General features: G+C 37.5%; 1 protein-coding gene and 1 pseudogene across 1 annotated transcript in view; both read left to right on the forward strand.

The window, feature by feature from the left end:
• Positions 1 to 5,313, forward strand: part of LOC107743288 (lysosomal-associated transmembrane protein 4A-like) — a 6,469-nt gene extending 1,156 nt beyond the window's left edge. Inside the window, exons 2-7 of the mRNA XM_016556454.1 lie at positions 1,338 to 1,458; positions 1,653 to 1,729; positions 2,680 to 2,802; positions 2,903 to 2,998; positions 3,094 to 3,192; positions 4,205 to 5,313. Of these exons, the coding sequence (XP_016411940.1) occupies positions 1,338 to 1,458; positions 1,653 to 1,729; positions 2,680 to 2,802; positions 2,903 to 2,998; positions 3,094 to 3,192; positions 4,205 to 4,282 (594 nt within the window). The 3' untranslated portion in view covers positions 4,283 to 5,313. The remainder of the gene's footprint in view (positions 1 to 1,337; positions 1,459 to 1,652; positions 1,730 to 2,679; positions 2,803 to 2,902; positions 2,999 to 3,093; positions 3,193 to 4,204) is intronic.
• Positions 5,314 to 5,469: 156 nt separating this feature from the next.
• Positions 5,470 to 13,439, forward strand: LOC107743291 (uncharacterized; annotated as a pseudogene).
• Positions 13,440 to 16,235: the final 2,796 nt, after the last annotated feature.

The raw sequence follows: 16,235 nt of genomic DNA on the forward strand, positions 1-16,235 counted from the left end.
ATATATGTGACCCTGGAGCACAAAACCAGTCATAAGGGTCAATTTTTCGAAATTGAGATTTATACATCATCTGAAAATTAAAAAATCTGGAATCTGAGGGTGCAAAAAAACTCAAAATACTGAGAAAATCGCCTTTAAAGTTTTCTAAATGAAGTTCTTAGCAATGCATATTACTAATAAAAAATTAAGTTTTGATATATTTACGGTAGGAAATTTACAAAATATCTTCATGGAACATGATCTTAATATCCTGATGATTTTTGGCATAAAATAAAAATCGATAATTTTGACCCATACAATATTTTTTTGGCTATTGCTACAAATATACCCCAGCGACTTAAGACTGGTTTTGTGGTCCAGGGTCACATTTATAAATGCTTGGAAATAGAGAAACATGTGCAAAACACTAGATTTAAGTAAAAACTATGTTTTTTTAGGGGTAGGGGTTGGGTTAGCCGATAGAAAATATCATTAACTTAAAGGGGTCATATGATGCTTTTTTAAAGATCATTATTTTGTGTATTTGGTGTAACAGAATATGTTGACATGGGAAGTCTATGAAGTGTCTTCACTAAGATAGCAAAAAAAGTTTGTGTGTGTGTGTGAAAATATTCAGATGCAACCCCCTTTGTAATTGTTAACATTTTCATAAGTAACTGTAATTTAATTGCACATTTTTTGCAACAGATTACAGTTACATTTATTTTATGTAAATCTGTTACATGTAACCCCAACACTGACTGTCATGGGATTGACATTCAGTTCATTGTTAATTTGCACGAAATACGTTTAGATAAAGTAAATTATCTAGAATTATATTGCTATTCGTATATATTAGAGGGTAGCTTTATTTTTAATAACTGTATATAGTAGTAATTAGGGTGTCAACTAGATTTTAAACAAACTGTTGCTTGGCAAGGTTTATTGAATACTTTTGAATAAAATGACACTGGCAATAACTATTTAATCTGTCTTTAACTGTCAGTGGAAAATGTTATTGTAAATAATTGTATGCCAAAGTCTGGACCTTGGTGTTTCCAGAAAACCAGACCACATGTTTCCATTTAAGATTGACTGGTTTTAATTTCGGCAGATTATTTCACATTTTTATTTGTTTATTTTTTGTTATTATTATATATTCTTAGTAAAGATTGGCAAGCAAATGTTTTAAGACCTTGACCTCTTTTTTTCCTTTTGAATTGCACTAACAAAATATTCAGGAAGTCACATGACACAGTGAATGATTTGAAAATTTGGTTTTATTTATTAGGCTGGTTAAATATTATGTCCTACTATCCCATCTGTACTTTCTTTACTAATATAATCTCACTCCAAAGGTGGTGAACCTGTTGATGGGTATTCTGTTGACTGTGGCAGTAACTCACCCTGAGAACGTCCCTACTGTTGACCTGCAGTATGAAGTTATTGAGCATTACTTTGCCTCAGACAGGATGTCAGGTACGTTCATTAGATATTTTCGATAATTAAATGCTGTAAATCTATATTTAATACTAAAACTACAGTGGCATGTAATTCTACTTTTTTGCAGTTTTTATATATTTTTGTATTTTATATATTTTTTTAAAATTTTTGGTTTATTTTATTTATATTTATAATCTCTAAAATGACACAATTTATCTTTTACCCCACAGAGAATGCTTGTGTTGGCTTTGCCATCTCTCTCCTTATGCTCACCATTAGTGCCATGATGGTGTATGGGGCCATTACTGTAAGTTTCTATAAATTGCTACACCTGTTCTAATTATTTTATGTTGAATAAAATAAAAACATTTTGACACCTTTATTCCTTGTGCTGTGCTGAAAATCCTTTACCTAATTTTTTTTCCTGTTTCAAAAATGACCAGCCTTGTTGATTTCTCATTATTATGATATATTGTCACCATATCTTAAATCTTGCCAATATTATAGCATAACAAGAAATATATTAGCAATTTTTAGAAGGCTGATCATTTTTGACTGGGAACACTACAAGTGTCCACAAGGGGGGAAAAATCTCCCCCAAAAAGTACAAAATAAATCAAAAATGTTATGAGAAAATGACCGGAACACAGCATGAGGGTTAAAAGGGTTGTCATGATGCAACATCACATATTGCATATAATGAGCATTGAACATTGTAAAAATTATTTGACATTTAAAGGCACTACAACAAAATGCATCAATTTTTCCCCAAACATTTGATGGGGTCATGTATTCTAGAATAGAATAATGTGTTTCACCACTGTGTTCATCTGTACTTCACAGTCTTGCTTGAAGTCATCTTTAAAAAACAGGTTGGATCAGTGAACTTTTGTTGTATAGTAGTTTCTGCTGTCAATGCACATTTGCCATACCTGAGCTTTTTACCTCAAATGCACATTGAGCTTAAATGTGTTTTAGACCCTGAGTATCCTTTGACCACAAGTTTTAGGCCTTATAGGCAGTGAAATGCTATTCCAGTAGAGTCATGGCCTTGCTAATAGCTCCCTTTCCATGTTAAGTATTCTCTGAGCTTAGTTATTCAGCACAGCTTCTCCTATTAGCTTAAAAACTGGATGATTCATGATTCCCTGGAGTTTTACAGTTTTGCATCAGCATTAAAATGGTGAGAAACAGTCTAAAAACGAAAGGGCAAAAGCCTACCTCATGACATGACTGTTATTTTTCCCTCTCGCACAGAATCGTGATGGCTGGCTCATCCCGTTCTTTTGCTACCAGCTGTTTGACTTTGCGCTGAGCTGCCTGGTGGCCATCAGCTCCCTCACGTACCTGCCCAGAATCAAGGACTACCTGGACCAGCTGGTCAGTCTGCCGTCTGCTGCCACTGCTGACCGCCTCTTGACACTAGAGGTTCATGGAAAAATTCTTAAATTAAAATAAAAAATATCTCTGTCTCTTTTAGCCGGACTTCCCATACAAAGACAACCTGCTCTCTCTGGACTCCAGCTGTCTCCTGCTGTTTGTGCTCATCTTCTTTGCCATTCTCATTGTCCTTAAGGTAGATATATGAACCTCACCTGATTTTTCAGACACTGAATCCGTTATATGTCTTATTTTTATTATTTGATTGTGTTTGTTTTTTTGTTTTTCCAGGCCTACTTGATCAACTGTGTTTGGAACTGCTATAAGTACATAAACAACAGGAACACTCCAGAGATTGCTGTCTATCCTGCTTTTGAGACCCCACCTCAGGTATGCCCATTTTAACAGGCTTCCCAGCCTGATTCTAGGTTACATTTGAAAAGATGATATTAGATTACAATATTGTAATTAGACTAAATCTAAAAATAATATTTATCATTAGAGAAAGTAATTAGTTATTAAACATGACAAAGTCAACAACAACAACAACACTGTACCAATCCAAGCACTACGTCATTAGCAAGGTTTATACTTTATACAGTCATACTTAGACTGTATAAATTAAAAATGTGTTATTGACGTAGTGCTTAGATTAGTGCAAAGTTGTTGTTGACTGATATCCTAAAACATGGAGATCAAGCTTCACCCTACTTTCTTTAAAATATGTTGTTGGTCTTTTTGTGTACAGTTCATCAGTGTACATTATTCTGAAGAATAAAAGTGTTACCTGTACAAATGTTGTTTTAGTATCAGTATTATTTATATGCTGTGTTATAGTATAGAATTTATTAATATTTTGAATAAACTTTTTTTATACATTCATTTTAGTGTACGTTTTAGTGATTTTGTTATGTGCCTTTGACATTTTTATTTGTTTTTTCTATGTAGCTTTATTTATTTATTTTCAATTTGAGTAATTTTTAGTACTTATTTCAGTTAGTTGCCAAGGGAGCATTTCTAATTTTGCCTTTTGCCTTTTAATTTAGCTGTATTTAAATTACTGAATGTTTTTAATAGTTTTAGTTAACAGTAACAACACTGATCTGTTGTGCTAGTGGATGATGGGAACAGATACAATTATTTCATTTTTGGTGGCCTTTTGTTCTGAAAAGGAGAGCATCTTAACCTCTCTCAGTAGTAAAAAATGTAGCCCCTTAAAATACACCATTCACTCTGCTACAGTAGAGGGCACTCTTTGCCTCCAAAAGAGGTTTTGAGCCATTTTGTTTCTGGCACTCCTCAGGAGAACACCAGCTATATCGTTTTTGATCGCTACCACAGGAAAGTGTGTTGTGTAGCTTCAGATTGGTTTCATTTTAATGGCGACTTCTCTTTATCTTAGTACATCCTTCCCACCTATGAAATGGCCATGACAATGCCAGCGAAGGAGCCTCCTCCTCCTCCTTACATGCCAGCTTGAATTCCCCTGACTGGTTTCTTCAGTAAAAGCCAGTGCAGACACCCATCTTTGCCTTTCGATCCTGCCATCCATTTGAACACATGGAAGGCGTTTAGACTCCCAGCGTCCACTCATCACATCAGCAGCTTACATATTTGCATAGACTTATCCGTGACTATTTCTTTCGCATGACTCTCGTAACAGCTCATCACTGCAGATCTATTTTTGTAAAACTATACGAAAAACGGTTGAAGCGGTACAGTGTTGGGGAATAGATCGGTTGTGGCAAGATTTATTTTAATTACTTAATGTTGTATCTGAGATATGATATGCTATTCTCTTTTGTGGACATCATGACTCGGGCTCTGCAATAAATTGTGCTTATGACAGAATTACATAGTTCATAGTCAATCACTAATGAAATGATTCTTGAGATGGGGCAGGTAATCTGCCGTTTGACTTTTTTACCAATGAAAGCTTTCACTTTACTTGCCACCTTTAGATCTTTATTTTTCCATGCTTTTCAATGCTGTGTTTTTTCCTGATTGTCATAGTAGAAGAACTATTGTGAAAATTAACTTTGCCCTACAACATGACAGGGCACTTGCATTTAGAATCACCTTGGCAAATAAATCTGTTTTGTTAGATTAAAAATCTGTTTAGACAATCCAGTGTGATGGTTAAAATATATTTTTTTTTCCATTGTGTACTTTATTAGTGGACGTACGACTTTCATCCTTTAAAAAGTGAAAGAGCTCAAAGCACCTTTTATCTTGTTTATATAATTAGTGTGTGTGTTTGTGTTTGTGTTTTCCATCCATTGAACCATTGTGCACCATCATGTTAGCAGCCGTCACAGTAATCTGTTGTCATGGTAACTGCTGGGTAACATTCAAGAAGAATCCTCACATGAACGACAATGATATAGAGTTAAAAAAGGAAACTGCTAGTCCTGTATAAATCAATGGATGCATGTTATTTTATTTTGTGGTCTTTCTTTTCTTGTGTATGTTCTGTAATCTAATTACTTCAATAAATATTTCAAAACAAAAGTCTGCCATCAGACTTTTTCCCCCCCCGATGTACATTTGGTTCATTAGTATTACTTAGTGTGTCTTCTCTGTAACTCTAAAAATTCAAATTCCTTGTAATTTGAGGTGGGACTCCCCCTTCTGTTTTTGGATTGGACAAAAATCTGACATGTTTCTTGTCAACCCTTCAAATGTGCAGTCTAGGATGCTGTCACAATCGTACTGATGTCAGTTAGTCAAGAGGACTGCACACAAACTTGAAGAATACTTGAGAAGAACGGAGAAACAATGAAGTCCTTCATTGGGAGTTTGGTATATTGCCTCTCTTTTCTGCTGGTCGATCTCTGTGAATCCTATGACCTTAACAATCCATCCCACATTTTATCACAAACTTATGCACAAAGAAGAAATCATGCGCTTCCACACCGGACACTGAGCCCAGCAGGTAAGTTTCTGATCTTAAACCATTTTCTTAGTTCAATGTTTGCATTGTGTCTTGAACTGCATCACTGCAATGGAACATTTATGGTTTCATTATTTTCTTTGATGCACTACAAAAAATTTTTGTTGACTTTGTGCATGCTGTAACAGGAATATGAATGTAATGAAATTTCTAGCGAAATGCACAATGTTAGAAATTTGTCTAGTGCATTTATAATAGCAAATGTGAAATAAAATACATCCACATTTAAGCACTGAAGAGGTAGTTCACCCAAAAATAAAAATGGCCTTCATTTGCTCAACCTGTATGATTTTCATCTGTGGAACACAGGATCCATATTTTGAAAAGTCTCTTTTGTCCAAACAATTAAAATCAATGGGTTCCAATGTCAATGGACCCCAATGCTCTTCAAAAATCTTCTTTTGTGTTCTGCAGAATATACACAAATACATACAGGTTTGAAATGACATAAGGGTGAGTAAAGATTAATTTTTGTGTGAACTATCCCTTTAAGTGCATGAATGCTACGAAAAAAGCATTTGTGTAATATCTGAGTGGCATGTATTGTAAAATGTTTTTATAAAGAGCAATTAGGGTGTGTTTTGCAAACAATGCCAGTTGTATTTGTTTGTCTGACTTTCTGTTTGGCTAATTTCCTGTTCCACTTCAACCTTCTGATGGTCCATAGTATACAGGAGTAAATACAGGTTAGATGGACCTGGTCACCCTAACAAACAGAGGAGGAAGGACCCACAGTTCCTTCTCAACCCAAAGTTTATGACTGGCTCAAAGACACACCAACCACAAAGGTGCATAATACAAATAATAATGACCGTTCTCCACCTGAGGCACGCATGCACCTGAGAGGTGAATGGGCACCAATAGTTTGGCGAAAAGTTCAAGATCCAGAACAAACAGTTGTAGTTACCGAAGAATCAGGGGAAAGTACAGGCGTGTCAACCATGGTGTCAAATCAACCACTTCTTGTTCCACAACAACCGTATATAGGTCCAGAAAAATCAGTGGTTCTTCTGGAGCAATCAACAAATAACCAGCCAACCATTCCATCGGTTGCTCCTGATACAGGTTTTCGCCAATCAAAGCCATCAATGACAGCCTCACAATCTTTGAATCTCTCCCTGCCTCAGAAACCTATGCCACAATCCTTGTCAACATTGGCGCAAGAACCAAATTCACAAGGCACTTTACCCCAATCCCTGCCAACATCCGCCCTTACACCAGAGATGTACTCCCAGAGCACTTTATCCCAACCCTTGCCAAAGTTCACCTATACTAGAGGCCCATATCCTCAAGGAATCCCACCCCAATCTGAGTTAGAGCCATATGACCAAAATGCCTTCCTGGAATCCCTGCCAATATCCACACTGATACCAGAAACATATTCCCAAAGCACTTCACCCCAACCTGTCCCAGTGTCCACTCATAGATCAGGGCCATTTTCCCAAAAGATCTCATCCCAATCCGTGTCAACATCCAGTTTGACACAAGAGGCACATCTTCAGACCAACCCACCACAGTTTCCACCAATGTCTACTATGCCACAAGAATCATTACCAGAGGCACCAGGCAGGATTATTACCCACGGCAGGATAGCCATCACAGAGAGGACAGGTATAATTCCATGTATACTGTACTGCTTCGTTTAACCCACCATCTGTTCATGCTGGGGTATTCAATCCTGTTCCTGGAGGGACAATGTCCTGCAAAGTTTAGCCCCCAACACACCTGCCTTGATGTTTTTACTGATCCTGAAGACCTTGCTTAGCTGGTTCAGGTGTGTTTTTTATTTAGGATTAGACCTAAACTCTGCAGGACAGTGGGTCTCCAGGAGCAGGACTGGACACACGTCACATAAAAGCAGTAGGGATCTTAAGGTTTTTTGTTTCAAAGGTGGACAAAGCAAAATGACATTACAGCCCCAATTATTCTTAGTCATGGTTTTTCCTGATCCTTTTGTACCTTGCAGATCGGAAAATGATATTTCATATTCCAGAAGCATTATAGTATTCCAGTGTGTCAAAGTATGCCATTTTTCTGAGATCCAATGGGATTTGTTTTTAAAGTCATTTTAAAAGTGACCACACTCATTTTTTATTTAACTGACTAATCTAATCTGACTAATCCTTTTGTTTGCATGCAAAGAATATGCTTTACTCACATTTACCATTCCATTGGGTCAAACCATATACCGTCAATTCTAAATCTGGTTGTTTTATTAATCCATTAATGAACTAATACTCCAGTCTTCATTATATCATATTGACAATGAGTAACAGCTTCTAAAGTGCTAACAATCTGCTCAACTCTCAGCAACAGATTCACAATGTAGGAGCCGCCCACTGGACCTGGTCTTCATCATTGACAGCTCACGTAGCGTGCGTCCAGGTGAGTTTGAGAAGGTCAAGATCTTCCTGGCTGACATGGTGGACACTCTTGATGTTGGCCCCGATGCCACACGTGTTGCAGTGGTGAACTATGCCAGCACGGTCAAAATTGAGTTCCTGCTGAAAAACCATCTTACGAAGGACTCTATAAAGCAAGCCATCAACCGCATCGAACCCTTGGCTGCAGGAACCATGACTGGTATGGCCATCAAGAAAGCCATGGATGAAGCCTTCACTGAGAAGTCTGGAGCGCGGCCTAAATCGAAGAACATCTCAAAGGTTGCCATCATTGTCACCGATGGACGTCCTCAAGACCAAGTCGAGGAGGTGTCGGCTGCAGCACGAGCTACAGGGATTGAGATTTACGCAGTCGGAGTGGACAGGGCTGACATGCAGTCACTGAAGCTCATGGCCAGCAATCCACTTGAGGACCATGTGTTCTACGTGGAGACCTACGGTGTCATTGAGAAGCTCACCTCGAAGGTCCGGGAGACGTTGTGCGGTAGGGTTAATGCAAAAAAGGGGGTATGGGGCTCTGTCTTTCCTGTTTGCAAAATATATCTCAATTCTTGGAAGTGGGTGATGATTCATTCTCTGGAAAACAGTTGGGTCTGAATACCAGATTTAAAATGTAATCAGACATGAATACAATTCAACATGCATTAATTATAGCTTGTTTTCCAGAAGTTTGAATCAATTGGATCGATTCACATTCTGAAGGAAATCTTTCTTCAGTATGTGAGTGCTAAAAAATAAAGTCCACCGATCATTCAAAGAAGCATTCTTCTACTTTTGGCTCTTTTGAATGCTTTGAATCTGCTAATATTTGTGCTTTGCATCTTATTTTTGTGGAATGAAGGTCTTGGAATGGAATGGTCTCAGTATTTAATATTGTCAATGTCTCGTCACAATTGTTGTGAGACTAGTGTACTTCAAGTATGTTTTTCATAGAAACCTCTGATAATTGAAAGCCTTGAATGTTTGACTGTTTGTGGATAAATAACATTGTTTGTCTTTTTCAGGGCAAGAGTCAATCTTTTGGACATAAAAATTGCTCAATCAAGTGCTGCGCTAGAAAAGTCCTTGTTAGTTACGCCTTCAAAGTGTACAAACAATTAGCTTAGTGCAGCTGTCAGCTAGTACCATAGCACTAATATGATGCTAAATGCTATGCAAACTAAGGGCATATAAGTTGAGTAATTTTATCACATAAGACCCAAAAGAAGTCCCATAAAGTTTCTAGTGTGTCTTTAAGAGACTTTACTGACATTTAGTACAAGCTCTTATTTTTCTTAAAACTGAAGCATACTCCATCTCCAGTAGCCCCTCACTGCAGAACACAAGATTCAGGGGGCGTGGTTGGATCCAGATCCAACTTCTCCCACCTTACATATACCTAAACCTACCCGTCTCCACCCCGATCCCTAAACCCACCCATCTCCACCCCCTAGATGTGGATCTAACCACGCCCCCTGGATCATGTGTTCTGCAGTAAGGGGCTACTGGAGATGGTTGCGCATGAACCTTACTCCTGCTAGAGTGGCCTCCTCACTCCAGTCGAGTAATGAAAGCTTGTTCCAGGTATGGACGCCTGTGCAATGGGACATGACTGTGAGCACATATGTGTCAGCAGTGGCTCCTCCTTTTACTGCAAGTGCCGGAAGGGCTATATTTTGAACGCAGACCAGAAAACATGTTCCCTAAACCGTAAGAGCCAGCAGATTATGCTTACTGCTTTACTTTAGATTTTGAAGACATACTTAGTACAAACATATTTGATTTTCTCTAACAGTGACTAATTTAAGCTTCATAATAGAATAATAGCAACAATGCTTGCAAATCCTATTTAACTAACCTGTTTAGCTAGCAATATCTTGCCGTTTTTTACATGAGTTCTGATTGTATTACCTGATATCATATGATATCATTAATTTTATTGTATGTGCTAAGTTACAGGTTACATGAACATGTAAACTTTGTTCCAAAACCTAGTGAGCTGCCATGCTGTCTACTGCCTACATAGGCAGCATTCTAACTGTCATGCAAACTCAGAAGTGATGGATTTGGGACACTTTCACACAGATAGTTGTTGTGAGACTATTTTTACACTAGTACACTAGTCTCACATACAGGAGACTTGACACAAAAGAGTCCAATGTTAGCATGTACAACTTCACGAGAATAAATAAAATAAATATTTGTTAAAGTTGTCTTTTTATTAGCTATATGTATGAATGAGCTGCTGCCTTAGATTTTGGCCAGAATTATATTTTAGAAGGCACCATAATCTTGTAGCTGATGTTTTGGAACAGCCTTGGCGCTTTCAGATACCTTGTTTCGAGGCAGCTCACTAGGTTTTGGGACAAGCTGTAATTATTTTTGTTCTACAATTCAGCTCACTAGCAGCTGAATTCTGAAATTCTAGCCACTGATTCAACCCATTCAAAATCACTGTTGAATTACTGTGGACTTTCTTGTTCTGTACTGTTTCGTACAGTACAGCAATAACATTACTGTCAGTGTTGCTGTTCGTCTCAGACAGATGACAAACCATAGCTACATTTTTAGAGGCAGGTTGTTTTTCATATGGGGCAAATGGAGCAGATGGCACATAGGCGTATTGGTTATGTGTTGGCTTGAAAATGCTGGGAAAATTAGTTTATCGTGTACAAATTCTTAAAACAAGATCAATTTACTTAAAAAGTAATACTGCATCAAATATTAAGATTTGTTTACATAGATTGTGTATTGAATGTAAGTGTATTTTGTCATTCTGCACTGGGAGATTTTTTTCTTACTGTTTTTAACTTGTGCAGTCTTGCTTCTGAAGTAAATCTATCTTGTTCAGTCATTTTTATATATATTTTAACTAGAAAACTTGGAGGGAGGGGGGAATCATTGGGAACCAGATTATTATTTGCAGTGCAAAGTTCAAAGCTTTTATTTTTCCAATTATTTCCAAAAATCTCATTGATGAGTCCGTGTTAGTATCGAATTGTTTTTTTGCTTCGAATCAGATGATAAGCTTGGCTGTAATGACGTTTTCCACTTTTACACAACATTTATTGAATCCCCAAAGCCTTCAATAGAAAAACCCAGGTGTTTAATTTGTTTGTTTTTAAGGAAATCACCTTGCACAATATTGCCAGTGTTACTGTAAATGTCCTATGGCTTGTTCTAGATATGGATGCCTGTGAAATGGGACACAGCTGTCAACATATTTGTGTGAGCAGTGGCAACTCGTATCACTGCAAATGTCGCTCAGGCTATGTCTTGAACAACGACATGCAAACATGCTCCATTAGAGGCACTGGTGCTTACGTACATGGTGACAGTGTACGCAAGGGTGACCGAAACAAAAAGAATGATGGCAACCAAAATGGTGAAGGTAGTGCTAGTAAGTTACGATCAGAAATGACTATGACTTCATTCATACCATTTTATGATCTAAAAACATCAAATTAAATCCCATCAAAGGCTTAGACCTAGCATGTGATCAGATTGCCATTAATATTATTTTAGAGAAATTTTCAAATGTCCCAGTGGATATTCTGAAATCCACTGGGCCATTTGAATGTCCCATCTTTTGCTTGGCACTATGGCTTATTTCAGGTGTGGATGCCTGTGCGTTGGGCCACGACTGCCAACACGCATGCGTCTCCAGCAGTTCTTCATATTACTGCACATGTCCTCCAGGCTTTGTCTTGATGCAGGACAAGAAATCATGTTTCAAAGCCAGTGACGCTGATGGTGAAGGTAGTGCCAGTGAGTTTTCTGCTTTAGACCTTCATAAATGGTATTGCTATCATACCATTTTATGATAGGTTTCTGTAGCTAGCTGAGAAATGTTTGTCCTAAGTTTAATATTCTTTTAAGGAGAAACGGTGAATAATTAGAGCTATAATTTAATTTAGTTGTATTGTCTGTCAAATGCTGCTGAGCTTTGTTAGCTTCAGGGCTCTAGAGTTTTAACTTACTGCAGGTCTGGACTACTGTGCGCTGGGTCATGAATGTGAACAAATTTGCGTCAACGATGATGCATCCTATCACTGTGAGTGCCACCGGGGTTTTCTGTTGCAAGAAGACAAGAAATCATGTTCCAAAAAACGTAAGAGCTCAGAGAGGAACTATTCAAACATGTATTTTCTGTAACCATTCACTTCATGTGCTATGGGCACAAATGATACCTAAAAAAAATTGTTTGTCCAATAAACATCAATATTGGAAATATTGAATCCAACAGCCATCCAATATTGGGGAAAAAATCAAACAAGCACCACTAGAACATTAGTATTGTCCACATGATGGTACATTATATGCTGAGCAATGCCTAACTTTCAAGAACCAAAAAGAGTTTTCTTGTATATATGATGTTAAAATATATTTTAATGTTTTTTCTAATGTTCGAAAGAAGTCTTTTATGCTCACCAAGCCTGCAATTATTTGATTTAAAAAATTTGAAAGACCTGTTTCTATTTATTCCTGTGATGGCAACGCTGAATTTTCAGCAGCCATTATTTCAGTCATGATGTTTCAGAAATCATTCATTAAAATAAATTAGATTCACTAGGGAAAGCTTCATCTGTCAGTGTCTTGTAATATCTGACATGTTGAGTCAGTTGAACACTGATTCAACATCGATGTAAACTCATATCTCATATTATGTAACACTCTCACAATGTTGTGAGAAATTCAGAAAAGTACAACATTGCATAAACTTTGTTGCAAAGTGTTACATATTTGCTAAGAAACTTTCACTTTGTGCTTGTGGGGTAGGTCATTTGATCTATAATTACCCCTAATTCAAATCAACTTTTGCGAGGTATTTCTGTGATGTTTGTTGTTTGTGATGTGAAGAGGTGAAGGTGGAGATCGTTCAGGACCCCTGCATGTGTGAGGCCCGACTGGCTTTCCAGAGGCAGACACAAACCTCCCTTCAGGACCTCAACGGCAAACATATCCTTTCTAAGTTCTGAAACGAACATCGGTTTTTCCTGATTTTGTTCGAAGTAACCTCACACATCAATAACGTTCTTCAATTATGCTTGAAGTACATTGGGGCATTTAGTGGAGCAACATTTCCCGTGATGAATGTAATGCAAGTCATCTCTCTTAAAAGAACAATTCACACAAAATGCACGCATTTTATTTCTTTATGAAAAGCTTTAATGACTTGTTTCTGAAAACAGTGTAATTCAAACCCTTTAACCTTAACAGTCATTATACTTGCTGCTGTCATAAGAAAGGTTGAGCAAATGGAAAACATGCTGGGACGCGTGTAACGGAGCAGTTCTTGGTAAGCATGGATTCTCTGACATGATTTCTAATGATTGAACATTTCAAAATGTACATCATCTGTTCTGTTCATCAGGGTCAACATTTTCTGTGAACTTTCAGTGATTGCTGGAGTGGATATGGAGCACTAGACAACAAGACGGCTTCTGTTTCATCATTGAAGCTTCATCAAAGGCCACATTGATCGCATGAACCTCTTTATGGCTTCAAAAATGGATCACAGTGGCTGATGCTCAGATGATGTTTCTTAAACCACATGTTCACAAATGTTTACAGATCCAAAAAAATAAAGAATATTAACCATATTCAAATATTAATTAATATTGATAAGAGCTTAAAGGGATAGTTCACCCAAAAATGAAAATTCTGTCATTAATTACTCACCCTCATGTCGTTCCAAACCCGTAAAATCTTCGTTCATCTTCGGAACACGAATTAAGATATTTCTGATGAAATGTGAGAGCTCTCGGACCCTGCATAGACAGCAACGCAACTGTAATGTTCCCAGGTCCAGAAACGTAGTCAGGACACCGGTAAAACAGTCCATGTGACATCAGTGGCTCAACTTCAGTTTTGCGAAGCTACGAGAATACTTTTTTGAGCGCAAAGAAAACAAAAATAACAATTTATTCAACAATTATTCTCCCCCGAGTTACGTCTTCCGCCATTTTAGAGAGTATCACAACACATACGCACGCTTTCCCCTAAGCGTAAACAACGCTGATTACGTTCATGCGCGCGTTTTCTCCTCCGAACGTAAACCACGCTGATTACGTCGATTACGCTCTTGGGTACTCTCCAAAATTGCGGAAGACGTAACTCGGGGGAGAAGAATCGTTGAATAAATTGTTATTTTTGTTTTCTTTGCGCTCAAAAAGTACTCTCGTAGCTTCGCAAAACTGAAGTTGAGCCACTGATGTCACATGGACTGTTTTACCGATGTCCTTACTACGTTTCTGGACCTGGGAACATTACAGTTGCGTTGTTGTCTATGCAGGGTCTGAGAGCTCTCACATTTCATCAGAAATATCTTAATTCGTGTTCCGAAGATGAACGAAGGTCTTGCGGGTTTGGAACGACATGAGGGTGAGTAATTAACAGCAGAATTTTCATTTTGGGGTGAACTAACCCTTTAAATCATGCATGAAGGGCTGGAATTTATGTTTAATGATGTTCTTTTGCTACCCAGAAATGGTCAAAATTTATCTTTTCATTTAAATAGACTAAATTATACAACATATTGTAACCAATTTTACTATGGGTCATTATCAAAGTTGTATTTTTTTATTGCTTATGTTCATGTCAAAGAAGGAATGTTCATATTATTATTGTTTAATCTTATGTAGACTCTCATGTATACAGTTAAAGTTTGATATAGACAGTCTACAATATTTATAATCAAGCAGTAATATTCATTATATTAAAACTTGAAATACTTTTAATCAACAGTCTCAAAGTCTCTGTCCAGTTTATAATATTTGTTTTGATTTCATAGCTCACAGTGTATTGAAATGGTGCAGCCGTCTCTATAGGAATCATCTTTACGTAGTTCAGCTAGACAGACTATAGGTTTAAGAGTAAGATGTGAAGAACTTGTCTGTCTGCAGCCACTGTGAGATGTGCCTAAACCAATATCTCAACCATTACAGACCATCTGTAGATCTTCAGACTAGCCGTTGACTAAATATAATCATTGGCCAGGTGAACTGCACTCTTGGCAAGCTTTGTGAGATTCCCCTGGTCAGGATATTCATCCATTTAATCCCACGTATATGCTATACAAACATTTGAACATCCCACAAATTCAGACAGACAGAGTCTGACAGAATCCCTCTCATCCCAAATCCCATCTAAAATCGATTCACAACCTGGAATTGGAGCATTTTCAATATCACATCAACTGATATTTCTCGATCACCTGTTCAAACAAACAAAGAAAGTATTCATCTGGTTGCAAGGAGATAGAATGAAAGAGATTTTTTTGGGAGAGGAAAGATCAGGACTGTTCAAGGCTTGGCTCACATTAGACTTTATTGTAACGTTAATTCTCACAGCAAACATCAATATTTGAGTCATAAGGGTAAGCAAAGACCATTCAGATCATTTGAAAAATGCATCTGCCAGAATATGAGATCTCGAAGTTCACTGAAATCTGGGTGAAGGTGCACCAGGCTCCATTGGTACATTTCAAACCATTCACCTCTTAAAAACCTAGCCGAGCTTCTATGATTGAAATGTGAGATTTTCACAATTCTTTTGAAGTATAAAATATTTCTGCTGTCTTGTCCTTGACTGGCGCACTGTGGTGGTCATAAATGATCTGTATTCTCTTCAAAGCATTGCCTGTGTACACCTTCCACCTGTCTCTGAAACCATCTATTCTGTCATAGACTGGGCAAAAATCAGGTCTGGTAAATATTTTCACATCCTAACTTCACAGGTAAGCATTGAGATGAGAAATTCCCCAGCCAATCACCACAGTTAAAAAGGTTATGCATGTCCATCATAAAAAATGTTATGCTGAAACACAGTGCATATTGACAAACCCAGAGGTGAATTTCTGTGCAAAGTTTGTTTTTGTGATTGCAGTATGTAGTCTGTTTACGGTGAATTTTCTGTAACCATGTTATTTTGATATGGTAATCACTGCATAGAATACAGTATATCAGCCTACCAAGGTAACATCTGATAGGTGTGGTTCTAGCACAGAAGACTACTGTTTTGTACGGGGTAAACCTGAGTGCGATACAAACAACTGCTTATTTCACATGCTTACACTGTAATAAATACATCAAGTGAAA

This window comes from Sinocyclocheilus rhinocerous, unplaced genomic scaffold (assembly GCF_001515625.1).
Source record: "Sinocyclocheilus rhinocerous isolate Xijiao unplaced genomic scaffold, SAMN03320098_v1.1 scaffold827, whole genome shotgun sequence".
In the NCBI taxonomy this organism is placed as follows: domain Eukaryota; kingdom Metazoa; phylum Chordata; class Actinopteri; order Cypriniformes; family Cyprinidae; genus Sinocyclocheilus; species Sinocyclocheilus rhinocerous.